The following is a 24,936-nucleotide window of genomic DNA, read 5'->3' as shown; positions in this document are numbered from 1 at the left end:
ATTTGGAAGTTGTGGATAAAGCTGTAAATAAAGATTTTTCGATGTCTTGCTAAAATTATTGTAAGATTCTGTTCATCTGTCTTTAATAGATTTTTATAATTTAGTAGTTAAGTCGGTATGTGAAAATATTTTTACGAACTTATCTGATTTACAAGCTTCTTTCGCCTCATAATCAACCCTTTCGTTACCGATAATACCGCTGTGACCTTTTACCCATATGAGAATTATTTTTTTATTTTGCTGATTTAATTGGTACAATAAGTTTTTATTTCACAAATTAATTCTTGATTATATATATTTATTGGAGATCCTTCAATAGCTTGCAAAACGGACTTAGAATCTGACATAATACAAACCGTTTGAACTGGATTTAGCGTGCACCATAATAGGCTTTTTCCTTTTATATATCCGCTAGTTTAAATTTTTCGACATGATTGATGTGTGAAACAAAAAATGCTGCACCTGTTCCAACCTCACTTTTGGACCCATCTGTAAATATTTTAGTAACATCTTTTCCAAAAGCATTCAATGTGGTGGTGAGTATTAGGTTATTTAAATTAGGGATTTCTGAATATTCAGGGTGTATAATTGTTGGTCGAAATATGATACTTTGATAACTATATTGAAATATTGGATATTTGGGACTATTTAATATAAAAATTTCATAATGGTTGGTATTAATAAAGCCATCTGCCAAGAGAGGGGAATTTTTTATCATCCAATAAGGTGTTGTAAGATTACAAGTGTCAATAAAAGCTATTTTTCGGATCATACTCGTATTAAATGTTCTGTATTTATTTATTTGTTTTTCAGCTAAGTACTGTCTACCTATATTTAATGGGGGTTCTTGTATTTCTGCCAGGACTGCTTGGTTAGGCGATGACATCATTAGACCCATACAAATTTTTAAAGCCTTATATGGTATACGATCAATAGTTATTAGATTCGTTTTGGATGACGCCCCGTATAATGTACAACCATAGTCCAATATGGAACGAATATATGCTTTGTAGAATGTATACGATACAGTAACATCTGCTCCCCATTTTTTTTTGAAACCACTTTTAGTAGATTTATGCCGTGTTCGGATCTTTTTTTAATATATTTTATGTGGTTAGTCCAAAGCAGTTTTTTATCTAGTACTATACCTAGGTACTTATATTCGTCGACGACTGGAATCGTGAACTCGTCTAGACAAGCAGCTCTAGCAGTTCTAACTCGGTGACGAGTAAAACATACCAAGGCAGTCTTATCATGAGAAACACTGAATCCCATGTCATTAAACCAACCTCTTATCAAATGCATACATTCATTTAAGTCATCTAAACATTTCTCATATGAACCATGGCTAAAGTAAAAACATAAATCATCCGCGTATTGTATCATGTTGAATTTATCACCTACTAACGTATGCAGATCTGCAGTGTATATATTAAATAAAATAGGGCTCAATACAGACCCCTGAGGTAAACCGTTACATACTGTGTGTGGACCATGTAATACGTTATTATGATCACGTAAAAATATTTTTCTATTATGAAAGATACTTAAGATATTGGTACATACAGTTTTATTAATTCTAATTTTTTCCATCTTTTTTGATAAAATATTTAGGTCAACTACATCATAGGCCCCCGTTAGATCAATGAATAAACGTAATGTATATAGGTTTCTGGAAAAACTTATTTGTATATCTGAAACTAAGTGACTCACTGCATCTATTGTTCCTCGTCCTCTGCGAAAACCATATTGAATGCTTGGTAAAAGGGATCTGTATTCCACAAAATGTTCTAATCTAAACTTAATTAATCTTTCGAATGTTTTGGTCACGCATGATATTAACGAGATTGGGCGGTATGATGATGGAATTTCTGGATCTTTATAAGGTTTAAGTAAGAGACAAATTATAATATTTTTAAAGCAGTCATAATATTTTTGTTTCCTCCACCAGTCATTAATTAATTGCAAAAGAAAATTTTTAGCAGAATATGGTAAGTTATAAATTATTTTATAAGTAAATCCATCTAACCCGGGAGCTGTGTTCCGACTATTTTTGATCGCTAAATCCAATTCGTCCGTTGTAAAAAAGTAGACAATTCATCTTCATGATTAAATGGGAATTTTTTAAATGAATTTACCACAAAATTAGAAGCAGAAGGAGGACCTATTTTGTTTAGCATTTCCTCCATTAATTTTTTTGGAAGAGGTTTTTTGGGACAATGAAAATTTTTATTATTTACAGCTTTAAGGAAAATCCAAATTTCAGTCAGTGGTGTATTTTTATTAAGTTTATTTAGGAAGTTAATCCAGCTACAACGTTGTTTGTTTTCAAATAAACGTTTAGCTTGGGCAGCTACGTTTTGATAAACTAAATAATTATTATGATTGGACTGAATTCTATAATTTTTTAAGGCCGTTTTCCGTTTTTCTACCATCTTACTACTTCCTGATCCCACCAAATTGGTCTTGGGGAAATGGGAGTAAAAGATTTTTTAACAGGCATAGACCGAGTCGCTGCATTGGAAATCATTTCGAAAATATTGATGCATTACTGGTGTTATTTTCAGTAAGTAACTGAGTAACATCTTTTTCCAAGAGTGTTTGGAATAATTCCCAGTCTGCGCATGTGTCATTCCACTTAGTGGATGGGTTTATTGAAAAATTTGAAGGCTTAATTTGGATGTCGATAGCTATTGGGTAGTGGTCCGATCCCACAATGTCATCTAAGACCGTCCAAGTTAATTTATCAACTAAAAAATGAGAGGTTAATGCTATGTCAACAGCTGAATGATTTCCACTAGAGTTAATTCTCGTGGGAGTACCATCGTTTAATACAACAAGGTCTAGATGATCTGTTGCATCTACTAAAATTTTACCATGTCGATCATCAGGTATAGGTCCCCACCTATCATGGTGCGCATTAAAGTCTCCGCAGAAAAGAGCATGGGACTGGAACTGCTGAAATAATTGTAGCCAGTCGGTAAAATTGACAACCACGTCAGGTGGTCGGTAAATAGACACTATTGATAAGTTTATAGAAGGTAAAGTAATTGTGCAAACTTCTAAATCTTTGTTTAACGACTGGATGATATTAACCTCTTTAAAACCGAGCCCTTGCGCTACAAAAATACCTACGCCACCATAACCATTAACTCTACATTTATTAACTAAATTGAACCCTCTCAAAAAAAAGTTTTCGTCAGGCTTAAGCCATAGTTCTGATATAACAATGATGTCAGTATTTGTACTGTTAACAAAATTAATTAAACTTGCTTTATTTGCTTTTAAAAATCTGCAGTTCCACTGCAAAATACATAGTTTGCTTTTTTAATATTATGGTTAGGAATCGGGAAGGTTAATAATATTCGGATTCAGATCCACTAATATTAATGTCCATTCCATCTGTGTGATTGTCGGTATCAAACATATTATTAACAAATTCTCTTATATCTGATTCTGCAAAAGTAACTGGGCTAGACGGAAAACTTTTTTGAAGTTATTTAACGAATGTAGATAGTATAAGTACTGACTTTTCTTTTTAGTTCATATATTCGTCCCTATAAGGATTAGGAAGAACAGTATTAGCATTTAATTTTAATTGGGGGTTTTTTTATTGGTGACATTTCTGTAGTGGGAGATAGTGGGGAAGATTTTCGTTTTTTTGGAAGTACGAATATTTGTTTTGATAAAGGGTTTCCTTAATACGGCTGAAGAACTCTGAGATGTTTGCAAGTTGCAATGGTGGAAAGTTGTTAATATTATTTAATACCGAGAACCTGTTATTCGTAATAATTTTGGCATAAGAAGGATTTACATACATATTTTCAGCTTCTTTAAAGGAAATGTTTTCCTGAGCCATAATATGTTTAATTTGTTTTGGTTTTGTGAAAATAGGGCATTTACGTGAGATTGAAGTGTATTCATTGTTTTTACAGTAAATACAAACATTTTCTGATTAACACTCATCTTCCAGATTATCCAAACCTCTGCATTTTTGCATCTGCTTTCTTTAGATTTGCATTGTCTGGCCGAATGGCCATAACGCAAACACTTAAAGCATTGGACAACCGGTTGTACATAAGGTTCTACTTGAAAGTTACAAAGATTAATTTGTATGGTTTGTGGGATTTCATTGCCCAGAAATTTTACTATAATCATTTGTCTATTAACTAAACTGGAATTTCCGTCTATAATTTTTCTTTTCATTCTTTGAACGCTTACAATTTTTTTATCGGAAATGATGGCTTTTAGTAGATACTCCTCGGAGAAATTCGTATCAACCATTCTGACGATGCCTTTTTTATGGGTGTAAAATTTAGGGATATATGCTACTAAATTATTTTGATTTATAACATAATGGTTTACTAGCGAATTAGCCGATTCCATAGTTTTAAATATGACTTTTACGCGGTTTATTCCTACCGATTTTATATCCTCCACTTCTTTACTTAATTTCTCCTCCGGGAGTATATAGTGACCAATTTTAATTGGGAAAAGTCTTCCAATATGTTTTTCTTTACTTTCCACGAATACATAATAAGGACCTTTATCGCCTGGTCTCTAACGATTTTCTAAATCAATAATATTATTATAAGTAGAATCGATATTTTCTTTTTCAGTATTGTTCGAACAATTATTTAAATTTAAATCGGGCGGTTTCCCGCCCTATTTTCCCCCATGATTTATAAAATATTAGAAATGTTTTTAATTAATATTTGTAAATAAAATATGTAAATCGTCAAATGAAAACCAAACTTTTAAATATAAACAAGAATCAATATTTGAAATACTACGTATTTCAATTAAAATATAATTAGCAGGTAATATATTTACTTATCTCAGCAAAAAGTAAAAATATCAGCACACGAATTTATGTCCGCACTGGAAACTAATGAATTCGAGCTGGAAACACGACTTAAATCGAGTCGGTTTTTTTTTGTGCTGTATGAAATGTTGCGTGCACCTAGGTCTTCGGCAAAAGCCTTGCCAACGCTTTCATAATAAACCAAATAAATGAGACGCAAGAGCACACTTCATTAAACCCTCTTTATATGAATCAGTATCAATAGGATCTGACTTGTTTCGGTATGGCCCATCTCATCAGAGATCCGGGTAGAATACGAATTCATAATCAGAAAATAAACGAATATGAGCAGAGTATGGGGGAATTGGGCCAGACGGCCAGACGGTCAAAGTCCAACTCAGACATCACTGGCGCCAATGTCGGTAAGCGTTGGATCTGCATTACCGGCCGAGCTTAGTCAAAGCATGAACTTAGCTAAGACCGAAACCGTTTGTTAATTGACAGCTGATGAATAACATGTGTCATATACAGGGTGTAATCAGAAAATAGATATGGTGTCGTACCAACAAGAGACTATGATGACGTAATAGGGCCAGACGGTCCATGACGTCATCAGCCCACGCACCGCAAACCGCACACCGCAAACCACTAACCTAACCTAACCGCAATCCACACTCACGCTTCTTCTTCTTCTTCGTCGTCTGTCAATTCTTCTTTTTTCGTCTGTCAGTTCTTCTTCTTCTTTTCGTAGAGCCACGTGTCGGCTCTCAGCGTCCAATATGTCAATTCTTCTTCTTTTCGGCTGTCATTCTGTCCACTTTCTTCGTGTCTATTAATCGTGAGGGGAAAAGGGGATAACGATAGCAAAAAACAAAACGTAAAGACGTTGCCACAACGGCATTACAATGTATCTCACAATAAAACACTGAAAAACGTTTGTTTTTCTATACTTCCACAAAATTTATTACAACTATGTTATTACTACAGCTGTTTCGGCAAAGTTCCTTTCTCAAGTGATATATTTTACAATGTGTTTGCCTTTTTAAGTCTTTAACTGAAGAGGTTGAGGAGTGGGGAGCTGTTTGTCTCGAGTTGGTCATTCAGAATTATATCTGTATTTTTCAATTTATTAATTTCCATTGATTCTAAAAGTGATAGCTTAAGGCCTTTATTTTGAATATGTAGAATTTGAAACTCTTCATTGAAAGAATGATTATGATCTAGAAGGTGAAGTGCGTATGTAGAAGTGTCTGTTTTTCTATTGTTGAAAGCCCTTTTGTGTTCTGCTATCCGTTTGTCAAAAGTTCTGCCAGTTTGACCGATGTAAGTTTTCGGACAGTCACCACAAGTTAGTTTGTACACACCACTCTGTAGTTGCTTTCTTTTTCGGTTTTTATTGTTTTTAATATGTTTGCTTAAGTTGTTGTTAGTTCTGAAAGCTGGTGTTATTCCTTTCTTTTTTATGTATCTGGCTATTTTTGTTGTTATTTTGCCAGTATATGTGAGAGAGCAGAAGGTACTGGGTTCTTTCTGTGGTGGTGGATACACTAATTTCAAGGCTTTCTTATGGAGTTTTTGGTTTAAAATGTTGTTAACTGTTTGTTCGTTATAGCCATTGTTTACTGCTATTTGTCTAATGATATTTAGTTCTGTCTCGAAGTTATTTTTTGTCATAGGAATTTCTGTCAGTCTATGGTAGGCTGCTAATTTGTGTTGTGTAGGATGGGATGATGAATTGTGTATAGTTGTGTCAGTATGGGTAGGTTTATGATATACGGAGAACTCATGTTTGTTGTGTATACGATGTAATCGAAAACGAACGGGGGATACGATAGCACAAAAAACAAAACGTAAATACGTTGCCACAACGGCATTACAGTATATCTCGTTGTTATTGGTTCGATTACTACACAATGTGAAATGCTATACGATCATCATCATGACAATGGCCATTCTGAACGTTTATAAAAATGTGAAATGCTATACGATCATCATATATAATATAGGGCTGAAAATGTAATATTTGTACAAATTACGAAAAATCAAATATTTTGAATTATTTACAAAATTATTTTAAATAACAAGTTGTTTATCAACATTTCGGATGTGGATGGTTGATAAGGAAAGAGTGCAGACGATATTTTTGCAACAACAGGAAACCGCTAAAGATATGACAAACCACAATGCTAGAAGTCCGGATGTAGTCAGATGATAACATTATCATCAGTTATCAGTTTCCGGTAACCACAATAACATATTTTTACAGGAAATGTGTTATCGTGGTTAACGGAAAAAATATGTTATTGTACGGAAAATAAGTTGAAACAAAAACAACCACACATAGACATTACCAACACGGCATTACAGCATATCTTCTTTGCTAATGATCCGATTTTGACGTATGGGGTGTCAAATGAAAGCGGTGGCGACATAGAAGCCAACTGTCAATTCTTCTTCTTTTCCGTATAGTGTCTAACAGAACGTGACGTGACGTGAATGGCGTGACGTGAATAACGTGACGCGAATGACGTGACGTGAATGACGTGACGTGAATAACGTGACATTTGAAAGTGAATGATGTGACATTTACGCGACATTCGACGCCGAACGTTATATGTAGAGACATTTATGTGTCATTCGACAGAGAACGTGACATTTAAATACAACTTTTTTCATTTACCCACCCACTTATACGTTAATAAAAAACCTTAATGAGGTTAACATAAGTTTTTTATTTCATCTAATATATTACAAAAATTATGTATAAAAAGTGCCAACTTTATTCAGTAAATATTTCAACTGTGTAATCAGGCCGTCATCTGGACAAGGAATTCCGAATAAGTTCCAATTAAATCTGCCAATTTCGATGATCTTCTTTGTAAACTCATTCTATTTGTAATAAGGGCCGTCATCTAGAAAGTATAAATGACCATCTATATATTTAAATACTGATTTAACGGTGGTCGGTACTCCAGGAAATATGTCACTTATCTGACCTCTGCTAATGACGAGGTCTATTATATCGTCATATTCAATGAATGATGTATTGTCATACCATATATATGGTTTTCCTGTGTGAGTCTGAAATACAACATTTATTTCGGCATGGGGCGGTAATACAAACAGAGGTATATCTCGTGAAATAGTTAGGCTGGGAAAGGATACTAAGTACATAGTGTTATTTGATGTAACAATTAAGTTGCCAGCTATATTCTGAAATACATGCGAAATATTTCTTAGTTGTTTAGGTAAATAAGTACTCAAATGTTCTGGATTATTCGGTACCATGTGTCCATTTAGATCATTCTTCCATACAAATCCTTCATGTATTATATACATATGATGGTTTTTAAACTGAGGATCATATGCTAAAAAGAGAATAGTAGGATATTCAATAGCACAAAAGTGTGGTGTAGCTTTCGTTGATTAGTGGGGTATAATCTCGGTTGGTCTAGGTCGGTATCGTGTAGTATGCGCCCTCGATATATGCGACCGGGGTGATGCACTAGTCTGTGTAGGAATATATGTACTTTTGCGCGACGATGACGGTGTTAATGCACTAGACTATGAAGGAATAGATGTACTTTTGCGTCCGTATAAAGCCCCTAAGCCACTAATATCATCCTGACTAATATTTTGTAATTTATTAGGGTACCATGGATACATTACAGCTGTCTCATCGTTACTGTGTAATAATCCTAAACTGTGAATTGACATTAAACGAAAGTGGGATACGATAGCACAAAAAACAAATGCAAAGACGTTGCCACAAAGGCGTTACAGTATATCTTCGTTGTTATTGGTCCGATTACTACATGTAAGACATTAAACGAAAGAGGAGGGGGTAACGAATACGTTAACACAAAAGCAATCACAAAGACATTAGCAAAAGAGCATTAGAGCATATCTCCGCTGGTATTGGACTGATCGTTGTTGGAAAGCAGAAGGCTTAAGGAATACGTTACCACAAAAATCAAACGCAAAGATATTGCCTAAACGGTACTATTTCATATCTCCTTTGCTATTGATTCGATTTTAGCATATGAGACATCGAATGAATGGAGATTGGTTAACAGAGAAGAAACAAACATGACAACATTATCAAAAGAGCACTTTATCATATCTTCATTGTTATTGGATCTATTTTAACGAGTCAAATTAATGGCGGATTAGATTTCGTCTATTACAGTTCTTCGTCTCCTCAAACAAATCGCCTAATCATGCCCCCTACCGGTTAAAACCTTTAACTATGCCTAAGGCATCTAGCACCTATCTGTCATCGTAAAAAGAGTCTTCAGCCTATCGCCTCTCTCTCTCTCTCTCGCTCTCTCTCTCTCACACACACGAAACAATTTATGAAAGATACAGGCGAGGTGTCGCTGAAAACGATATACGGTACAGCAGTGTATTACTAGAAATAGAATATGATTAATCAAAGAACGTATACCGTTCTTACAGTATGACCAAACCAACAAACATCCTCGATATAATCGTCTCTGATTGAGTACTACTTTACATGGATCTCCCTCCAATCATACACCTGTTCATGACAATGAACATATACCATTTTTATGGTGTGGCTAAACCAGCAAACATTCCATATAAAAGTGATTTCTGATAGATTACTACTATACATAGGCCTCCACTGAACGTACATTATTATACATCGTTGTTATTCTGTATATACGTATCATTTTATGGATATTACTGATGTATTGTGAGGTGTATACAATATCATTTCTACGGCAAGTCGGGTAATATTATTTTTTTACAGTTTGATATTAAACATCTTCGATAAGAATAAGAATATATTTATCGGTCATAGACGGTTCTTCAATAGCCATCAGGCAACAATTTCCCCTGACCATGTTTATAAAACATACGGAATGCACTGTATATACTAACCCAAGCTGACAACATACTTTGCAGATATGGATTACGATCAGCTTATAGGTTTATCTACAATTCCCTTCGTAAAGGTACATAGGTGTGCATCCGCGCGGGATAAAAGTCGACCGTCCTTTTTATATTCCAAAAGGAGGACCATCAATTATTAAACGTTAATATGTGTCAGATATAGGTTGATAGTGAACATAGGTCTTCGATAAGAATAAGAATATATTTATCGGTCATAGACGGTTCTTAAATAGCCATCAGGCTACAATTTCCCCTGTTCATGTTTATAAAACATACGGAATGCACTGTATATACTAACCCAAGCTGAGAACATACTTTGCAGATATGGAATACGATCAGCTTATAAGTTTATGTACAATTCCCTTCGTAAAAGTACATAGGCGTGCATTTGCGCGGGATAAAAGTCGACCGTCCTTTTTATACTCCAAAAGGAGGACCATCAATTATTCAACGTTAATGTGTGTCAGATAGAGGTTGATAGTGAACATAGGTCTTCGATAAGAATAAGAATATATTTATCGGTCATAGACGGTTCTTCAATAGCCATCAGGCAACAATTTCCCCTGATCATGTTTATAAAACATACGGAATGCACTGTATATACTAACCCAAGCTGACAACATACTTTGCAGATATGGATTACGATCAGCTTATAGGTTTATGTACAATTCCCTTCGTAAAGGTACATAGGCGTGCATCCATGCGGGATAAAAGTCGACCGTCCTTTTTATACTCCAAAAGGAGGACCATCAATTATTCAACGTTAATGTGTGTCAGATAGAGGTTGATAGTGAACATAGGTCTTCGATAAGAATAATAATATATTTATCGGTCATAGACGGTTCTTCAATAGCCATCAGGCAACAATTTTCCCTGATCATGTTTATAAAACATACGGAATGCACTGTATATACTAACCCAAGCTGACAACATACTTTGCAGATATGGATTACGATCAGCTTATAGGTTTATGTACAATTCCCTTCGTAAAGGTACATAGGCGTGCATCCATGCGGGATAAAAGTCGACCGTCCTTTTTATACTCCAAAAGAAATCAAACATTACTAAGTAATAAAATAATAATAAATATTCACAATTTACAAGTCAAAAATTTAGAACCCAAACTTAAAATATGTATAAAACTTTCAAAATTGTCACAAAATCAAAAATATTCAAATTTACCACTCACCAGAGCACACGTCTGAACAATAGGAATATCTGAAACAGAATGAAGAAGATACCTCAATGCTTGGGTAATAAATATATTTTTAGTCGGACAAAAACTGAATGTTATGCTCAAAAGGCCCCTGAAATATGAAGATTTGTGCTTGTTGTTCCATAAGAATCAATGTAACAGTGCTGCATTTAAGACATATAGTGAACTTCGTTACATGTTTCCCTACTCGAGCTACAAATTCTAGATGTAAACACCTAAAAATCTTTGATTATTCCCTCACCACTTTCTTTACTAACTACCGTACCTGAGACGTACATACATCATCAGAGATTTGCTAACAGAATTCACAGATGACCACTGAGGGCACCTGAAAGGTAAAGACGCCATGAGAGACACGCTAACAGAAGGCACAGGCGACCACAAAGGAGTACCTGAGACGTAAAGACGTCTACAGAGACATGTTAACAGAAGACACAGACGACCACAAAAGAGTACTTGAAACGTTGAAACGTCATCAGAGACACGCTAACATAAGTAGAGCTCGGGAAATATGCACTTCTTCTTCTTAAAGTTCCCTCTCCTATCGGAGGTTGGATATCATAATGGCTATGGTCATTTTGTTGGCTGCTGCTCTGAATAGTTGTAATGAACTACAGTTAAACCATTCTCTAAGGTTCCTCAGCCAGGAGATGCACTTAAAAAACCCTAAAATATGCATGCAAATATGCATAAAAAACAGTTGAAATATGCACTTAAATATGCTTTTATGCATTTAATGCATATAAATAAACAACACGGCAATCCTTGTTTTGAAGGTATTTAATTATTTCTTTGATGCCAATGGACTGTCGAGGCATTTAAGCTAAATAAAAAATAGCTATTTGTATAACAAGGGAGGAAAGTGCTACTTTTCCTCCCGAGAATGAAGTTTACTGCCCGACGCGTAGCGGAGGGCAGTAAACATTCGAGGGAGGAAAAGGCACTTTACTCCCATGTTATACATATGGTTTTTCCACCTTCCTCAAATAACAAGTCATTTTTTCATTTTTACTTAATTTATTTATGTAACTAACCAACAAAATTTATTAAAACTAAAACTAACAAGTAGGTACAATATAACTGCCAACTGTCAAATATAAGTCAAATTATTAATGTAAACATTGTTAAATCAAAATAACAATTTAATGTTTTTTATCATTCTGCAAAATACAGGGTGTTTTATAAATAAACGTTAAAATGTATAGATACTTACGTAATAGAAAATAGATATTGTACAGGGCGTCAATAAGTTATATTTCATGAATGAAATACCATGACGTCACTTTTACTTTTCCTCCCTAGGGAGGAAAAGTACAACTTTGCTCCCTACAATCAGGTCAGGAAAAGTATACTTTCGGTAGAGGTAGGTGGAAAAAATATTTATTTTATGCTTAAGTCATAAAAAATATTTATTGAAAATTCTATAACCTACATCATTATATTCATTTATTCTTTATATTTATCATCATTCTTTATTATTTATTATTACAATTATTATTAAAACTGTATATTATTAAACGTTTTCTAAATTTTCTACAGAAAAACAGCCGTAGGTATATCTGATTGTAATTGTTTAAGCATAAACGGAAAAAATTCTTTCTACTTCACATGAAGTTAAAGAAGCTTACTTAAAATATTGTTTAATTGAGGGTTCTACCTATAAAATTAAATTATCTTCACATTTCCCCATCATAATAATATTTTTTTAAATTATTTTGTGATATTCCTCATTTTTCTTTAACGCCGTGCAGAATTTTTGATACATTTTGTTGGTTTCACCAAGGTGTTTAATTATTTCATTTAATGAATTGATAATTTCAATACTTTGGTCTAAAGAAATGTTTCGCTTTTCTAATTTAGTAATTGGCTAAGCAATATTTACAAAATTGGTTTGGATTGGATGTGTGTCAAAAAACTTTTTAATAACGGTTTTTTAAAACATCCACACATTTTTCATAGCACCTGAGTTACGTCTACATCTAAACTACAAATTGACGTCTCTAATTCCTTCAAAATATCGGTTATGAAATTTACCGAATTTAACCATGTTCTCCATCTAGTTATTACAGGTTCAGGTGGTAAAGGCACATTAGGTAAACGATCTTTATACACCTATACTCGCAGAAGGGCTTTCAAAATTATGTTTTTATTTTTGATAGAAGGGTATTAATTATTGGAAATTCCATCCTTACAGTTTGTAGCCTCCTGCTACTCTATTTGTAGCAGAAGCGTGCTCTAGGCAAGTAATAAATTTGAAAAAATATTTTTAAATGTTTTCCACTTTTGGTCATATGGCGCAGCATCACCTAACCATAACAAAATGTTTTCACTAACAAAATATGACTGCATTGCATATTGTAGAGTCTGCTTCGTCTCCGTTATTCGTCGCCTTAAAAATTGTAAAAGGCAGAGAAAGGATGTTACCAGAAAGTGGTTCCACGAGAATTTTCAGATTTATTGTTTAGATCTGGGACTTCTCATTTCTCTTTAAAATGCATCTATGCAAAAAATGCAAAAAAGTCTAAAAATATGCAATTTAAATAAATGCATATGCACTTACAAAATTTATCCAAAATATGCAAATATGCACTTAATATGCATTTTGCATATTTCCCGAGCTCTAAACATAAGACACATATGACCACACAGGGGTACCTGAGACGTATAGACATCATCAGAGGCACGCTAACAGAAGGGTACAGAGGTATAAATACAAGCATTTAAAGTTAAGACTTCAGTTACCATCATGTCTTCAAGTATTGCAGTTCAAGTAAAAAAACTCGCAGCAATTGTGAGAGAAAAGTACAAAGCTCTTAGAAGAATGCTCTTCTTCTTCTTCAAATGCAAATCCACTAATGGATGTTGGCGATCACATTTTCCGTTAACTCTCTGTTTCTTGCAATGTGTATCAGTGATTGTATGTCGGTAATCCCTGTCCATTGCCTTATGTTTCGGAGCCAGGACATTTTCTTGCGTCCTATTCCTCTCTTGCCTTCAATTTTACCCTGGATTATAAGTTGAAGGAACTGGTATTTTTCGTTTCGCATGATGTGACCCAAATACGCCGTTTTTCTTTTCTTGATGTTTTCGAAAAGCTGACGTTCTTGGTTGATTCTTTTAAGGATATCCACATTTGTGACTTTCGCCGTCCATGGTATCTTTAGGATACGGCGATAAAGCCACATTTCGAAGGCTTCTAATCTGTTTATATCCCTCGTTTTGGGTGTCCAGCCCTCTATGCCATATAGCAGCACCGACCACACGTAGCATTTAGTAAACCTTAGTCTCAGTGTAAGGTCGAACTCTGAGCAGCTCAGTACCTTCCTGAATTTTACGAAAGCTTGTCGAGCTTGCTCAATGCGACATTTTACTTCCCTGTCCGATGCCCAGTCTTCAAAAAGCCACGTTCCTAGGTATTTGAATTTGCTCACTCTCTCAATGGACTTAGTATTCAGTGTTATGGTGAAGTTTTCAAATGCATCCAAGTTTCTGGAGATGATCATGAATTTGGTCTTTTTGGTATTAATCTCTAATCCCATTCGCTTACTGTATTCTCCGATTATAATGACAAGTTGTTGAAGATCTGCTATGTTGTCGCAAATTAAGACAGCATCATCAGCATATCGTATGTTGTTGATTAATACTCCATTCACTTTGATTCCCATCTCTGCATCTTCCAAAGACTCTTGAAATATGGCTTCCGAAAAAATGTTAAATAAAAGAGGGGAAAGCACACATCCGTGCCGAACACCCCTTCTTATATGTATGGATTTGGATATAGAATTTTTTATTTTTAATTGTGCTGCCTGATACCAGTACAAGTTTTCAATGCATCTTATGTCTTTTTGGTCTATAAGAATGCAAGCAGATGAAAAAGAACTTCTACAGACAACGTTTAAGCCAATAACTACACCTCTTAAAGAAATAGCCAGTTATGTGAATGACAATGTTCCTAAGCCTGGTGTCAGCGAAGATGACTCACAACTTAAACAATCATCACAGACAAGTGGGGTCGACCCTCTACATACGCTAAGATCGTACAACCCTTATTTAGAAACATATACGCAAGATTTAGGGAATACTGACCAGATATACGTCCCTACGTTTAACTGGGAGATGGGAGAATGGACGATTGGTAATAAAATAATTGAGTTCGGTAAAGATAGCATTCAAATGGATTCGCACATTTTTAAAGCTACACACGGCCTGTACGAACTGATCTTCGCGAAGGAACCTACACAATATACTCTAGACGATCAAAAAATTTACAAAACTCTTCTGGACGAATCGGGAGCACATAAGGATGACCGAGGGCGTCTACGTCAACAATCTCACACAGCAAAATACGAAAAAATTATTAAGCCAATGTATCTAGGAAAACGAAGAAGAAGAACACAGGCCATACATGGTACCGCAAGACATGTCGATCCCGACGCAGAAGATACATCTGACATACAACAACAGTGTAACAGGAAACATATATCACAGAAGAACCAGGAAACAAAATACATGCAGGTGCAAGGTTCAAAGAAAAACTGTGGTGATGTTCCTACAAGATCTGTTGAAACAAGGGATCCTGATATAGCAAAAAAGCAGATACTTGATGAACTGGAAGAGATATGGTGTCTCTATAACGAACATGGTGACCCGAACATTCTTGTGAAAGGCCTTATAATTCTTGCAGAAGCAGAAGCTTTAACCGGAAAAGAAGCAGCGACAATTGTAGAAGAACTAAGGTACTTAGATATTATTGACTAATAACAAACACGTACTTTAAAAACAAGAAATTTTAGAACAACCGAGAAATTTAACAGAATTTAAGTTCATTTTTATAAATAGCAGATAAGCCGTATGATAAGCGGACAGATATAGAATACGAGACACCATCGTTTAACCGCTATGCCGTTAGATCGATGGATGAAAATTTTAAAATAAATTGGCTAGGGCATATAGTTTTGTTAATTACTAACTTTACCAGTGTACTAGTATGAAATGATTGAAATAAAAATAATAAAATAACGCAGTGTTTTTATTTACTGACCCAATGCAGCACTATGATTGCCATTTAATTTTTATAAAATAAAAAATACGCTAGGATGTATATAAAATGCAACACGATTACTGTCATACTGTATAAAAATAAGTAACAGCTATGCTTGGTCGTATATTGTTAAAAAGTAGAAATACGGTAGAATATGGCATAAAAAGCTAATATTTTTTAAATAAAACATAAAATTATTCAGAAATATACGGGCATGCATCGGACAACACACGTTGTTGCATCATACATGTTAGAAAAAAACATGAAATAAAAACATATTTATAAATCAAATTAGAAAATAAGAACTAAACGGTAAAATAAAATACTATTATCCTAATGCAGATAACAAGAAAATAATATAAGAAGACGGAGTACTGTGCTAAATGTATCATAAAAAGCTCCTATTTTTGAAAACGAAAGTGCCCAGGAGTGGGTATACCACCGATTCTGGGGCACGTGCCGATTTTAGACCACGAAAGTATTAGAAAATAAGAACTAAACGGTAAAATAAAATAGTATTTTTGAAAACGAGACTGTCCGGGAGTCGGCATACCACCGATTCTGAGCCACGTGCCGATTCTAGGCCACGAAAGTATTAGAAAATAAGAACTAAACGGTAAAATAAAATACTATTATCCTAATGCAGACAGCAAAAACCTCTCTCAGTTCTCTCGCATAACAAGAAAATGATAAAAGAAGAGGGAGTACTGTGCTAAATGTATGATAAAGAGCTACTATGTTTGAAAATAAAACATTAAATCAATTAAAAAATATGAGGACAGGTACATAATACATTTTGGAAAATACAAGAAATACGCAATACTTGTAAATCAACTTAAAAATAAGAAATAACCCGTAAAAGCACATATTTCATGTATGTTAAATGGAAATGTTAAAAGAAATAAAATGTGTTACTATTCACCAAAAAAGAATTGTAGAAAAGAAAAAATTCCTACTATAAATGTACTAAATAAATATACTTACGTTATAATTACACGCACTTCACTGATTTCACTCACTACTAGCTTCGATTGTCGACACTGCTATGAATAATGTTTGCCAGATTTGGTCATTTTATACTATCCCTTATCACAGTTAATAAAGTTACATCATGCGGTTAGGTGTTTCCGGCAGTTATTGACTTGCGGCTAGGTGCTTATCATGTTTACTACACAACACATAGAGTCTTATCAGCTTACTATATCCGGTACTGGTAACAAACACTTTGTTTAAATATATTTTTATTTAAAATATTTAAATAAAAATAATTCCAAGTCTTTGAATATTAGTTTTGTACAAATATGATATTTTTTAAGAACATTCATTTTATGTTTTCGATTTTGGCAATTGTTTACATGAATGGACAGTATACACTAGAATTTATTATTGGTTTCGTATTTCTGCTTCAAGTCCATTGTGAACGTTGGCTACTAACATGGCAATGCTGATCTTGCTTATGGCGCTTCAGAATAGTTCGACTGATGTGCATCCAATCCAATTCCACAGATTTTGGCTACCTTCTCCTGCCTCACCCTCGCTTACTGTCTATTTTATCCCAGATAGTAAATTTTGTTAACGATTTGTTTGTGTTCTCCGATTCTGCGGATTTCCTCTATGTTGGTGACGTTCGGTCCAGGATATACGAAGAATGCGTCGGAACACCCACATTTTGAATGCTTCTTCTTCTTCCTCTTCGTGAGCACATTTGACAGCGTCCAGACCTCCAGATTTCGGGATAAATTTTATATAGATATAATGTGTATTAGTATAAGAGTAGTGAGAATTTGACGGTGGTTCCTTTTTATGATGTTTTTAGTCGTAAATAATGATCGTATCACACTTGGTCAGCGATTTTCGTAATATGCATGAAGAGACCTTTCTAATGATATGTTGTTAGAATTTGCTGGAGATCAAACTGCGATAAGAGATTTTTCTATGCCAATGGTTTTGTTTTAACGTCAATAACAATAAATAAGCATTTACAGTTCAACCAAGTTATCGCAAAGGCCGTTATGGCAATATACCATGTATCTTTGGAACGGATAATCAGAAATCGGTGTGTGACCCATCAAATTAAAGGATTTTGAATGATGAATTGCGTTTTGATGTCTGGTTTAAGAAAATGTTATGTATAAGGCCTTTTTGGCACTCTATCTTATATGTTTTATGTGATTATATATAAATTGATTCTTATAATATGGATCAGTCTATTTTTGTACGTAAACAAGGATGGATGTGTTTTTAATGTGTGTGCTACTGCTGCGTTGCATGGCAGCAACAGACGCCTTTTCTGAAAACGATGCTATGAGGTTTTTTCAACAATATGGATATATAGATAGCAATTCTATAGCAAATTTTAATTCAACGCTCCTACATTTCCAAGAAAAATATAATTTATATGTGGATGGTACATTAAATGATGAAACCATAGCATTAATGCAAAAACCTCGATGTCACACTGGCGAAAACGCTTACTCTCTTCAGGGAAAATGGTATAAACATAATCTAAGATGGTATTTTCCTCAGGCATATAACGTGAAAGATCTAATTCAATTAGTTGAACGGGCCTTTAAAATGTGGGAAGATGTTTCAAATTTGCATTTTACCAGAGTAACTGTTCCTGTTCCGAAACCAGGTATCACTATAACAGCAGTTAAAAGAAAAAAATATTTTCGCTCCAACTGTATGGGGAGCCAAAAGTGTGGATATGATTTTGATGGTCGTGGTGGAAAATTAGCACATTCGTATTTTCCCATCAATAATGATAGTTGCGTAGAAATACATTTAGACCTGGATGAAAAATGGAGTTATAATTTGAATGATACAGATTATGATTTCACCAATCTCTTTATGGTCGTTCTTCATGAAATCGGTCACAGTTTAGGATTATTACACAGTAACGATGAGACAGCTGTAATGTATCCATGCTACCCTAATAAATTACAAAATATTAGTCAGGATGGTATTAGTGACTTAGAGGCTTTATACGGACGCAAAAGTACATCTATTCCTTCACAGTCTAGTGCATTAACCCCGTCATCGTCGCGCAAAAGTACATATATTCCTACACAGACTAGTGCATCACCCCGGTCGCATATATCGAGGGCGCATACTACACGATACCGACCTAGACCAACCGAGATTATACCCCACCAATCAACGAAAGCTACACCACACTTTTGTGCTATTGAATATCCTACTACTCTCTTTTTAGCATATGATCCTCAGTTTAAAATCCATCATATGTATATAATACATGAAGGATTTGTATGGAAGAATGATCTAAATGGACACATGGTACCGAATTATCCAGAACATTTGAGTACTTATTTACCTAAACAACTAAGAAATATTTCGCATGTATTTCAGAATATAGCTGGCAACTTAATTGTTACATCAAATAACACTATGTACTCAGTATCCTTTCCCAGCATAACTATTTCACGAGATATACCTCTGTTTGTATTACCGCCCCATGCCGAAATAAATGTTGTATTTCAGATTCACACAGGAAAAACATATATATGGTATGACAATACATCATTCATTGAATATGACGATATAATAGACCTCGTCATTAGCAGAGGTCAGATAAGGGACATATTTCCTGGAGTACCGACCACTGTTACATCAGTATTTAAATATATAGATGGTCATTTATACTTTCTAGATGACGGCACTTATTACAAATATAATGAGTTTACAAAGAAGATCATCGAAATTTGCAGATTTAATTGGAACTTATTCGGAATTCCTTTTCCAGATGACGGCCTGATTACACAGTTGAAATATTTACTGAATAAAGTTGGCTCTTTTTATACATAACTTTGTAATATATTAGATGAAATAAAAAACTTATGTTAACCTCATTAAGGTTTTTTATTAACGTATAAGTGGGTGAGTAAATGAAAAAAGTTGTATTTAAATGTCGCGTTCTCTGTCGAATGACACATAAATGTCTCTACATATAACGTTCTGCGTAGAATGTCGCGTAAATGTCACATCATTCACGTTCAAATGTCACGTTATTCACGTCACGTCATTCACGTCACGTCATTCGCGTCACGTTATTCACGTCACACCATTCACGTCACGTTATTCACGTCACTTCATTCAGGTCACGTCACGTTCTGTTAGACACTATACGGAAAAGAAGAAGAATTGACAGTTAATGTTGAACGTTGACAGAAGAAGAATTGACAGTTGGCTTCTGTGTCGCCACCGCTTTCATTTGACACCCCATACGTCAAAATCGGATCATTAGCAAAGAAGATAGGCTGTAATGCCCTGTTGGTAATGTGTATGTGTGGTTGTTTTTGTCTCAACTTATTTTCCGTACAATAACATATTTTTTCCGTTAACCACGATAACACATTTCCTGTAAAAATATGTTATTGTTGTTACCGGAAACTGATAACAGTTTATAATACTACTATCTGTGGTTGCATGTTATCATCTGACTACATCCGGACTTCTAGCATTGTGGTTTGTCATATCTTTAGCGGTTTCCTGTTGTTGCAAAAATATCGTCTGCACTCTTTCCTTATCAACCATCCACATCCGAAATGTTGATAAACAACTTGTTATTTAAAATATTTTTGTAAATAATTCAAAATATTTGATTTTTCGTAATTTGTAAAAATATTTGATTTTCAGCCGTATATATATGATGATCGTATAGCATTTCACATTTTTATAAACTTTCAGAATGGCCATTGTCATGATGATGATCGTATAGCATTTCAGATTGTGTAGTAATCGAACCAATAACAACGAGATATACTGTAATGCCGTTGTGGCAACGTCTTTACGTTTTGTTTTTTGTGCTATGGTACCCCCTTTCGTTTAATGTCTTACATGTAGTAATCGGACCAATAACAACGAAGATATATTGTAATGCCTTTGTGGCAACGTCTTTACGTTTTGTTTTTTGTGCTATCGTTATCCCCTCCCCTTTTCCCCTCACGATTAATAGACACGAAGAAAGTGGACAGTGTGACAGCCGAAAAGAAGAAGAATTGATATATTGGGCGCTGAAAGCCGACACGTGGCTCGACGAAAAGAAGAAGAAGAACTGACAGACGAAAGAAGAAGAATTGACAGACGACGAAGAAGAAGAAGAAGCGTGAGTGTGGATTGCGGTTAATCGGACCAATAACAACGAAGATATACTGTAACGCCTTTGTGGCAACGTTTTTGCATTTGTTTTTTGTGCTATAGTATCCACCTCCCCCTTTCGTTTAATGTCAATTACGTCATCATAGTCTCTTGTTGGTACGACACCATGTATATTTTCTGATTACACCCTGTATATGACACATGTTATTCATCAGCTGTCAGTTAACAAACGGTTCCGTTCTTAGCTAAGTTCATGCTTTGACTAAGCTCGGCCGGTAATGCAGATTAAACGCTTACCGACATTGGCGCCAGTGACGTCTGAGTTGGACTTTGACCGTCTGGCCGTCTGGCCCAAGTCCCCCATACTCTGCTAATATGTCTTGAAACTTCATACTTTAAGTGAATAGCTACAAAAGTGTCATCTACTCTGACGGATATAAACGAAACACGACTCGAATCGAGTCGGCTTCGATGTTTTGTGCTGTATGAATATACATATTTTACTTTAAACTTTTTGTTACTTTTGTTTATTTAATGATTACAAACTACTGATAAAACATTGAATAAATTATTATTTTATTTTAAGGACACACTAATTAATAAATATGAATTTCCAAGTAATCAGTATGATCTTCGCTCCATGATGGTAACTCCAATTGTAGAAGTTCTGGATAGAACCCGCTTCTGTCGCAATACCTTTGTCTATATAGCTGATTGCCAAGCGTTTGCTCTTATCGTTTATGACTTTAACGCAAACAAATCATGGAGGATAATTGACAAGACAATGTTTCCTTATCCAACTTACGGAACTTACACAATATTAGGTGAGTTTAATATTAGGTGATTTTATACATGATGCTCCATTAGTGCGAGGAAGTACAATTATTCATTTGTCGTAAGAGATATGAAAAAAAATTTTAGTGTAAAAATTGGGGCGTAGATAGGATCGAACAAAAAAATATTTTTCTACGAGCGTGCAAAAATGTCTACTTTCGCGCACGCATTTTAGTTTTAAAAGTTTCACTTTTCCGCACGCGTGTTAATTTTCCGCACGCGTGTTACTTTTCCGCACGCGGTTTTTACTTTTCCGCACGCGTGTTAATTTAGATATGTTAATATGGCTTTAAAGTAATTATAATACATGCAATAAACTAATATTTAGATATTATTTACTAATTTATTTCAAATATATCTTATTGTGTTCCTGTTTTAATGAAATTAACGCGACAATTCGATGAAATAAAATTATTTTGACATAATATTGGAGCTATTACACAGGGAAAGCCCCTTGACACTTTAGTTTCTTATTTTTTTTTTGTTGTTCTGGACAAACTAATCTGAATTAAATATTTTTTATTCTAAAAGTACATGACGCCTTTTTTGTAGTTTGACAATTAATTATATTTTTTTTACAATGGCGACGTGACAGTATGACATGAACAGTGGCGTGTTCTATACATTTAATAAATACTTAACACACCGGCCACCTTGAAAGGCACACCTTTCAAATAATATTTATGAAATTATACTGAACATAAGCAAAATAATAAATAAACAAACATAATCAAATTAAATTATTAAGAACTTAACATTTAAATTATTAGTAACAGAGTTCAAAAAAATAGTAATCACTTTGATATTGTTCATCAATTATCATTGCACTGTGTCTATAGGAAGCGGACATATCGTACTAACTGCTCTTTTGGTAAGACCCTTTGAAGTACGAATAGTAACCACTCTGGTTACACCATCTGGACCAGGATGAAGTGAATGAACACGACCCATCAACCAATTTAACGGGTGCTGTCCCTTATCCTTTTTCAGGACTAAATCTCCAAGCTGAATATTTGACATGTGTATTTTCCATTTTTGCCGACTCTGCAGTTCGGATATATATTCCAAAGAACATCGTCGCCAAAAGTGCTGCCAGATCTGTTGGAGTCTTTGAAATTGATGAAGTTTTCCGGGATTTATGTCTGTAAGGTCAACTTCTGGAATTGATTCCATTGAGCGTCCAATCAAGAAGTGGGCAGGAGTGATTGGGATAAAGTCGGAAGGATCAGCTGACATTGGAGTCAAAGGTCGAGAGTTTAATATACCCTCTATCTGAACAAGAACAGTGTTGAAATCCTCATAAGTAAGATGTGAATTTGAAATTACTCTTTTCAAATGAGATTTCATAGACTTAATACCCGATTCATAAATTCCTCCGAAATGAGGTGAATATACTGGTATAAATTGCCAATGTATTTGATTATTCGCACAAACATCTGATATATTTGATTGATTAATTTTAAGAAAGTTACCTAAATCCTTTAATTCATTATAAGATCCTATGGAATTTGTACCATTGTCAGATAAAATCTGAGCTGGTTTTCCACGTCTTGATATAAAACGTTTTAACGTGGATATAAAAGATTGAGCAGTAAGATCGGTTACTAGTTCCAAGTGAATTGCTTTGGTAGAAAGACAAATAAATAAACTTACGTATGCTTTATAAAATGACGGATTACGGCCCTTTTTGGTTTTTAAGGTAAAGGGTCCAGCGTAATCAACACCCGTAACGGAAAATGGGAATGAAGGAGTAACACGAGCTTTGGGTAAGTTGCCCATTATCGGATAGACGTGTTTAGGATTGAAACGAAAGCAATGAATACATTCTCTTACTATTTTTTTGTTGTGTTTCTGCCATTAATAGGCCAGAAATTTTCTCTAACAACTGCTAAAAGATGTTGAGCACCTGAATGAAATAATAGTTGATGCTTCAAACGAAATATCAGTATTGTTTAACGATGCTTAGCTGGTAACAAGATAAGATGTTTTTTATCAAATTCAAAATTAGAATTACATATTCTTCCACCGACTTTAACTATACCTTTGTCGTCAAGAAAAGGGTTGAGAGAAAGAATTTGATTCTTGTGGGAAATTACTTTTCCTTTTGTAAGATCAGATAATTCAGTGGAAAATCCTTCACCTTGAGCTAACTTGATTAAAATATATAGAGATTGATCTAACTCGTCAGCACAAATGCGACCCGACTTTCTTTGAGTTTTATCTCGTGTGGAACAATTATGAATAAAACGTAACCAATAAGCAACGAGTCTTTTTAGTTTAATAAGACAGGAGAAATTATTAAATGGAAACTTGAAGGAATTCAACGCAATTAAAGATTGAACTGAATTCTTCATTTCGGGAAGAGACATTTGGGAATCAATACTAGATACTGCCCATGACTCTTCAGGAAGAGACAAGAAGTGTGGTCCATGCCACCAAAGATCACAAGTTTTAAGAAAAGAGGGGCTTATTCCGCGTGAAAGCAGATAAGCTGGATTTTGACTTGATAAAACATGTCTCCAATTGTGAGCTGCTGTCATTGATTGAATCTCACTGACACGATTGGCAACAAATGTTTTGAGTAAATGAGATGACGTATTTATCCAACCAAGAACTATTGTAGAATCGGTCCAATAGTATGAGTTTCGAAATTGAAGTTTCAAAGAATTATTTACTTTTTTAACAAGCTGAGCCAATATGAGGGCTGCGCATAGTTCGAGACGAGGTATTGAAATTCGTTTGAGGGGAGCTACCTTTGATTTGGCAACTAATAGGTTTACGGATATTTCACCTTGTTCATTGATACTACGAACATAGATATAAGAACCATATGCTAATTCACTAGCATCAGAAAACGCGTGCATTTCTAACACAACAGAATCCTTTAGCTTCACATGCCTAGGAATTTTTAGTTCATTTAAATGGAACAATTGATCATAAAATGTTAACCATTGGGTGTAAATATCTGGAGAAACATATTGATCCCAATCAATTTTCTGTAACCAT

At 34.6% G+C, this 24,936-nt stretch overlaps 1 protein-coding gene across 2 annotated transcripts in view; it reads left to right on the top strand.

Moving 5' to 3' along the window:
* Nucleotides 1-24,936, top strand: part of LOC126887829 (major royal jelly protein 3-like) — a 175,141-nt gene that overhangs the window by 81,179 nt on the left and 69,026 nt on the right. For both annotated transcript variants that reach the window (XM_050655697.1, XM_050655696.1), the window contains exon 5: nt 21,683-21,920. In XM_050655697.1, coding sequence (XP_050511654.1) covers nt 21,683-21,920 — 238 coding nt within the window. The remainder of the gene's footprint in view (nt 1-21,682; nt 21,921-24,936) is intronic.

Source organism: Diabrotica virgifera, chromosome 7, assembly GCF_917563875.1.
Source record: "Diabrotica virgifera virgifera chromosome 7, PGI_DIABVI_V3a".
Taxonomy (NCBI): Eukaryota; Metazoa; Arthropoda; class Insecta; order Coleoptera; family Chrysomelidae; genus Diabrotica; species Diabrotica virgifera.
This window is presented reverse-complemented; position numbering and strand designations above follow the sequence as displayed.